This window comes from Trichosurus vulpecula, chromosome 2 (assembly GCF_011100635.1).
Source record: "Trichosurus vulpecula isolate mTriVul1 chromosome 2, mTriVul1.pri, whole genome shotgun sequence".
Lineage (NCBI taxonomy): Eukaryota > Metazoa > Chordata > Mammalia > Diprotodontia > Phalangeridae > Trichosurus > Trichosurus vulpecula.
In genome coordinates, this window is record NC_050574.1 from 5,557,718 (window position 1) to 5,565,711 (window position 7,994).

Sequence of the window (7,994 nt, forward strand, 5' to 3'; positions counted from 1 at the left end):
TGCTTTGTTTCCTAGGTTAAGTATTTTTTGAAATGAAGTTCCTTAATGTTTTTCTATTTTGTCACTCATTTGGCTTTTTTAAAATATTTTTGTTGTCCCTAAAATTCACTTTTATATATCAATTATAATTATTAATAAGTTGTGTATCACTCGGGTAAGTTTTTGTACTTCTCGTACTAAGCTATTAATTCTTCTTTGAAGACTTTCTTCCAAAGTTCTCATTTATTTTCTAATTCTTTCCCCTAAACTATTTCATTTAAATATAATTTTCAACTCATTTTTCAAAAGCTCTTTTTTCATTTCTATTAGGAATTCAAGTTGACTTTGTGGTTATACTGTGTTTTTCCTTTAGGCCTCACTTGCAGATATTTTGGAGTCATCCGTCTCTTTTGGGTGGCTGCCATGGGCATTATTAACACCATAAAAGCTCTTCATCATTGGAATGTTTCTGTTTGTTTGTTTACTGATTCCATAAATCTTAATTCCTGAAATGCAACTTTGTGTGAGAGCTAAGATCTATGCATTTCTGGAGAGAATGCTAAGGACTTATATTGCCATAGTCTATTTTCTGGTGTTCTGCCCTTTTTTGCTAGGTATTGAAAGTGGCAATGACTGGGAAGTCTCAGACTCAGGAACTGAAAAGTTTCAGTGGGCTTGAACAGTCCGATCTTGGTTATGGTCTGGTCACTGCCCTCTTGGACTGAGATTTCAAGGCTTTATATTCTGGTTTAGGTCCAATCAAATAATTATAGATTTACCCCTGGGGGGGTAGGGGAGTTCCAGGAGGCAGTTGCTGGCCTCTCCCACTGTCAGCTAACTGGAAGGCTTTCTAGATTGAGAATGACAGAGCTGTAGGTGGACCTCTGGTTCCATAGTATCCATCCAGGTGAGTTACCTCTAAGTAGAGTCCTAGATATGATTCCAGGGTTATGATGACAGACATGCCAATTATCAGGCACCTGATAATTGAATTTAAGACCCTATGCTAGAGCTAGAGTGAAAGAGGTGCCATCTTCTCTACCTGGGTGATGAATCTCTGCTTTTACCCAAGAGCAAGAGTGACAGAACTGTTGGCCCACCCCTCTTCCACAGTCCCTGCCAGAGTCACTTGCCAGAGGACAGAATTCATGACCTTGGAATAGAAAAATTATCCACTATGCTTTGCCCTTCTCTAGTCTGTCTGGATGTTTTAGAAATTTGTTGAAATAGTTATGGGGAGAGCTGACCTGTACTGCTATCTCCCACTCCTCCATCTTTTTTGCTTTCCTACTGACAATCCTTTCAGATTATTTGAACCCCAATAATATCCAAAGCAACTAAACTGCTTTTGCACTACTCTAAAAATGCCCCTTTCTGTGTCAGCAACTTTCAAGATAATTTATTACTAAATTAATGTAATGATTTGTAAAGCACAAGAGACCTTCCTGTCTTGATCTAAATTTGCAGCTATTCCATGGCCTAAGCAAGGGTTAAAACTAGTGTTTGAACTTACCATATCTAAAAGATTTGATTGCTGAAGTATCTCTTTCTTCCAGCCCGAGTATAACTAGAAAAGGGTAAACAAACTTGAGAAACAAAGATGTATATCTATTCAGTAGTGTAACCAGAATGGCCTTTGTTTTCTTTGAGTGACTCAATTTATCTCAGTGAGCTTTACTAGGTGCTAAGCCCCAGGCCCAAACTCCATTAGGTGTTAACATAATCCATGTGGATGTGAACTTCCCAGGGTCCTAAGGGGAGGGGCCAACTCAAGAACCAATCACCAGAGCCTGAGCTCTGGTGATTCAGATGATGTTTGATGATGTCTGAAGCCCTATAAGAAGGGAGGAGAGAGCCATTGCTGTGGGGCTCTGGAGATGGTGTTGATGAGGAGACTCCGGGCAGCTGTAGTTAAGGAGCCCTCCAGCTTGTAAACCCGGATGTTGAAACTTTGTTGAACTCTGGTAACTATCTGTTGGGACTTGAATCAGACAAAGTCTGTTGATGTCTGTAATTTGTTTGCATTTTGTTTTGAAGTTCAGGGTGCTGATTTTTTTCCCCTGAACTAACTGAATGATATTTGAATTAAAAGTAAGCCTGTCAACCCCTTCACCTTACTTTCCTTAATTAAGCAGATCGAAAGAACCTGTGCTGTTGGCAGCTTTCTGGGTGCTGGCTGTGGGTGAATCTTATACCCCCACAGAAGCTGCTACCCGGATTGTTGAAACAAGTAGTGAGATCAAAGTCAAGAACCTCTTTCGTTTAAGGCAGATAAGGAGGTTTGGGGATGAATGGGGGTTATCAAAGCCTTTTCTGTCCCTACAGAGTTGTTATGTTGAGAGAGTGTGAGGAAGTATTTTAGAAGAGAGAAAAGTTATATAATTTGATTCGAATTACTGCTCAATCAAATTTGGGACAGTCCCACCTGAAGGATAACAGCCCATATTTATTTGCTATTTAAGACTTTATGGGACTGTAATTTACTATCATTTTAAGCTCTGATTACAGGGATAGGTGTCATAAAGCCAATAGTAGAACAGTATGCACTACAAGTTGAGAACTTCCAAAGGTGGATGTCTGTGCCTGGGAAAAGTTTTGAAGACAGCCTTTGATACAGCATAGGTAGGATCTTCCTGACTCTATTTCCCAATTTTGCTATTTCCTTTCTGAAAAAGGAAAATTCCCCATGTGATTATTCCTAAGCCCTGCTTTCAGCATCTAGTGACTATATGATTGGCTGTCAGTTATGCCTCATGCCTGGAATAAAGCAGACCTAAGGAAGTTCTTTCCTTCTGTTAAGAAATATGATATTGTCCTTTTTCTTTTATAGAAATTTTATATATCAAGAAGTTCTGTAAGCATAATGCTAAATCTATTAGGTGACAGATGGATATTGGAACATCTCTGTGTTTCTATAATGGAATGCAAGAATGGATAGTTTACAATTTTGACCTTTATTCCCCAAATAAATATAATATAGAGATAACAACCCCCAAAAGGAAGAAATGATTAGACATAGTAATAAGACAAAGACGTAATATGATAGATGTCTAATTCAATAGGACAGCAAATTTTGAGAAAAGCAATAGGATCACATTGATTCCTCTAAAAATTATACACAGATGTATATGATTGGCTTCCAAAATTCATTGTGTTTTGGTAAATACATCTCAAATTTGGAGTTTTGAACAAAAATTGTATAAATAGTGGTAAAAGTAAAATTATTTCCCCCTTATTAAGGTATCTGTCTGATAATTTTAAAAGGCATCTAGATGAGCTCATTTATGGTTGGACCTTCACATTTTAAGATTCTTATACCAGGTACAAGGTTTAGGTAAGGATAGAAATAGCAGATGAGATATAAACTGAAACTTTCTGATGTTCAAAAAATGTAAAATTGTACTAACCTATATTGTCAGAATTATCTGGAAACTTCTAGACCTGAACCAGAGAAGCAGAACTGCCTTTTTGAACTGTCCTAAGAATAAAATGTATTGTCAAAGAAAGGCTATCTGGGGACCAGATAACTACATCAGGTATCTGGGATCAAAAAAAGTGCTGCTTAAATGGACATTGGGAATAAGTAACTGGGATACAAGAAATTTAATGTTAGTTAACATTGTTAATAATGATTGCATTGCTTTGTACGATTCATGTTTAAGTTTTCTTGGTTATCTAATGTGTAAATGTAAACATGTGACATATAAATCTTCTAAGTAGTTTAATCTGTATCTGACTTAATGTTATTATGCAATTTTGTGAATTGTAAGAAAAACTTTATTATATTGTTTGAACCTAGCCCTGCATGTCTGGGAAACTGAACTTAACCATGTTGTGCAGTTTCCTCTCAATTATCAAATCCTATGTCTTATGGGAGACCCTGTTAGGTCTGTCACATCTAAAGATTGCCCTTGCTACCTAGTGGACATCTTTGCCCATAGGAGAACTTGCCCTCTGGTTTCCAAGGGACCTGAAAAAGGCAACATCAGATGTAGACAGCTTTCCCAAGAGTCCAGACCAGGCCTGAGTGAAGCAAAGCTTCCTCTCCACTTGATGCCTCTCCCAGGGGGAAGGAGGGTAGACAGTTTGTTCAGATCCCTCCTACTTTCTGCTGCCGGGGTGCTTACTTGCTCTTCTCTTACTAAGGGTCCCAACTAGGGCTGACTTTAACCCACAAATGTTCCATTGCCTTAGTGAACAAAATAATGCTGTCCATGGTTGTTTTCCCTCAGTCTGAGGGGCCCCTCCAGACACAGAGAGTAGCTCCTCTCCCTGGTCAGCAAAGGGAGAATCTTTTTAGAACTTCCTTTCCCATTCCCTGAAGAAGAGTCATACATTTCTTGGTCTACAGGTGTCACTTTCACTCCCCTTTGACCAAAAGGAGGAAATGGCAATCCTTTCAGATTATCTGAACTCCAATAACATCCAAAGCATCCAAACTGCTTTTGCTCTGCTTTAATTTTGATTACATTAAATTACAAAGGTTCTGCACAAAAATACCCATGTAACCAGGATTAAAAGGAAAGTAGAAAGCTAGTAAGCAATTTTTATAGCAAATGTTTCTGATAAAGGCCTCATTTCTCAAATAAATAGAGAACAGAATCAAATGTATAACAAAGGAGTTATTCCTCAGTTGATAAATTGTCAAAAGATATGAACAGGCATTATCAGATGAAGAATTTAAAGCTATAGTCTTGAAAAAATGGTCTACATCACTATTGATTAGACAAATGCAAATTAAAACAACTCTGAGGTACCACCTCACACCAGTCAGCTTGGCTAATACAGCAGAAAAGGAAAATGATAATATTGGAGAAGATGTGGGAAACCTGGAACATTAATGCATTCTTGGTGGAGCTCTGAACTGATCCAACCATTCTCGAAAGCAATTTGGAACTACGCCCAAAGGGCTATAAAACTGTACGTACCCTTTGATCCAGCAATACCACAACTGGGCTTGTATTCCAAAGAGATAATAAAAATGGGAAAAGGACCTACATGGACAAAAATATTTATAGCAGCTCTTTTTGTGGTGTAAAAGAACTGGAAATTGAAGGAATGCCCATCAATTGAGGAATGGCTGAAGAAATTGTGTTATATGAATGTAATGGAATTCTATTGTTCTACAAGAAATGATGAGCAGGCAGTTTTCAGAAAAACCTGGAAACTTACAGGAGCTGATGCTGAATGAAGGGAACAGAACCAGGAGAACATTGTGCACAGAAACAACACTGTGTGATCACCAACTTTGATATGCTTAGCTCTTTGCGGCAATACAATGATGTAAGACAATTCCAAAAGACGCATGATGGAAAATGGTGTCCCCATATAGATCAAGAACTATGGATTCTGAAAGCAAGTTGAAGCATATCATTTTTACTTTTTTTCTTGGTTTTTCTCTTTCTGTTTCTTCTCTCACAACATGACTAATGTGAAAATATGTTTAACATGATTGCACATGTATAACATATCAGATTGCTTGCTGTCTTGGGGAGGGGAGACTTTTTAGCTCATTGCTAAGGTAGAACTCTGCTTCCAGAAGTGGAGAGTACTCTGTCCAAAGCCTTGGGGGTTTTGTGCTGCTGTTTCCAGAGCTGCTTCTAGGCACCTGTAAATTGTCAGTTCCTCTGAGGTGGTATGATCCAATGAGAGGTGTTTACTTCTCTCCTGGCCTGTGCTCTGGTCTGTGAGTGATCTCAAACACTCTTTTCTGCTATGTAACTACCAGGAGGACTCCCTCTCCACATCCACCACAAGCTCTGCCACAGCAGTGCTCCTTGTCACCCCAGGACCATCAACCAGGACTTTGACCCAGATCCAAACAAGAAAAAGCAAGAGCATCCTGCTAAGTGCCAGCAAAGAGATCCCTGCACTCCCACTCTGATCAGCTGCTTGATTCCCTCCACTGTCTGAGGGCCTGGAGCTCTGGAAGCAGCCATTATTGCTGCTGCTGCTGCTGCCACAGCCCCTGCTGCACCCACCTTTGCTGCCCTGGGACTTGGGCCAGACCCTGTTCTTCTGTCACCCAGGTCCAACAGAGTTTTCCCACTGACCTCTTAAGTTGCCTTTGGCATTTGTGGGTTGAGAAGTCTGGAAACCACCACAGCTCAGTGACTGAGGGCCCTGAGGCCTACTCCACTTGGTCTGCTCCAACCTGGTATGGCATGGCAGGGCCCACATTGGGCTGCACTTCACCCCTGCACAGTGCAATAGACCTTTCCCAGTGACCATCCAGGCTGTCTTGGGCTGGAGACTTGTTTCATTCTGTCATTTCATGGATTCTGTAGCTCTAGAATTTCTTTAGAGTCATTTTTAACAGCTATTTGGAGGGATTTGAGGGAGAGCTCAAGGAAGTCCCTGTTTTCACTCAGCCATCTTGGCTCCACCTCTGGCAAGGAGAAACTTAAAAATGAATGCCTACTGAGAGAGAGGAAGATCCTTAAATGAAGGTGCTCAAAGAGGGAAGACCACTGGTTATGAGTGTTGCAAATGGTATTCCTGTTTGGTATGCATCAGAATAGATAGGGTCTTATGCCTTTACCAACCTAATGATCTGGGGTTCTTGGGAGAGTAGTGACAAGTGCCTTCTACTTGAATTCAGCCCTGACTCCATTACCAGTGCCTTTAATGGATCCCCAGCTGTCTCTTTGCTGTAAAATTGGAGCTAGTCCAAATAGCCACATGAGGATTCTGGATCTATTTTGACACTTCTGGCTGAAGACCTTCCGGTGCCTTTACTCTTTGACAAGAGCCTGGGAAGATGTTAGGGACTGAGTGTTACTGGAGTCATTCTGTGTTATTCTAAGTATTACTAGAGTCATTCATTACATGGACCTTTCCTACCATGGACAGCACTGCTGTACCTCAGGATTTGTGGGTCACTGCTGGTCAGCACAAAGGGGCTAAGCATTGGAAAACAGGCAGCCAAGAAGGCAGAGCTATGCACCAGCCAGGGTTTAAGTGTCATTGAATGCATAATTCCTGTCAATATGCAATTGAGTAAATAAAAAGTGACAAAGGTGCTCACCATCAGTAGGATCATTTTGGTGGCTCTGGTCTCAGGGAAGGCTCTATGGGAAAAGCTGTCAGTGTGAAACTGCTGAACTCTCTTGTGGTGCTTGTACAGTAGATAAACCTTGTAGCCAGTGGTAAAGCTAATGAAGGTCATACACACAGCATCAGGGAGTGAGAACACAAGTACATGGACTGAGGCACTAATATCACCAGTGACATTAACAGAGCAGTATACATACTCTTTTGTTTCCGAGGTATTTCCAGTGCCCCTTGGTCCTATAAGATTCTTAAGAATAGGAATATTTTGCAATATGTGGAAAATCCAGGAGAGGAGAATAGAGGACATAATGTATCTTGGGACTCTGGCTTTAAGCTTTATCCACCTGGGGTTGTGGGGACTGATGATGATGGCCTGAAAACCACTCAGGAGGCAGGTTATGCTGAGGGAAAGCCCACGGGCTACTCTGTGAAGGTAGAAGACAATTTTACAGCCAATGTCATCCAGAACATTCTTCATACCCAAAGTTGCCAAGCCCTGAAAGAAGCCTCTGGAGAGAAGCACCAAGGAGTTGGCCACAGCCAGCTGAGTGAGAATCAGATCTATGGGCCTCAGCCTCTGGCCAGTGAAGAAAAGGAAGCTGAAGAGATAAATTATGAAGAAGTTTCCCTGGACCCCAATTCCTGTCTGGAAGAAGAAGGCAATACCCAGGAGCATGTCCACAGAAATCATGTTCTTGGTGTCCTGAGCAGAAGAATTTCAACCTGATCCTGAAGGACCCTGTAGAGAAACACAAGGGCTTTATGCCTTCCATACATATTGCCCACTCATTCCCACCTGAAAGGAAGTCAAGAGATGGCTCCTTCCACACCACAGACACACTAAATTCAGCTATTTCTATACAGTGACTCTGTCTGCTTGTGTTATTTAATGACTCCTCCTGTCATATACACATTATATGATTAGTGTATTATTTATATTTTAGCTCAGGTTAGTAGGCTCA

The 7,994-nt window shown here is 40.7% G+C and overlaps 1 protein-coding gene across 1 annotated transcript; it reads right to left on the reverse strand.

Moving 5' to 3' along the window:
• Window positions 1–6,796: 6,796 nt before the first annotated feature.
• LOC118835717 (vomeronasal type-1 receptor 1-like) lies at window positions 6,797–7,723 on the reverse strand. Its single transcript, XM_036742962.1, has one exon. The coding sequence runs from the start codon at window positions 7,721–7,723 to the stop codon at window positions 6,797–6,799; it is 927 nt and encodes a 308-aa protein (XP_036598857.1).
• Between the last annotated feature and the right edge of the window lie 271 nt (window positions 7,724–7,994).

Bases quoted from the DNA above. Each gene is read 5' to 3' on its own strand.
- LOC118835717 (XM_036742962.1), bottom strand. From the start codon at position 7,723: ATGATTTCTGTGGACATGCTCCTGGGTATTGCCTTCTTCTTCCAGACA.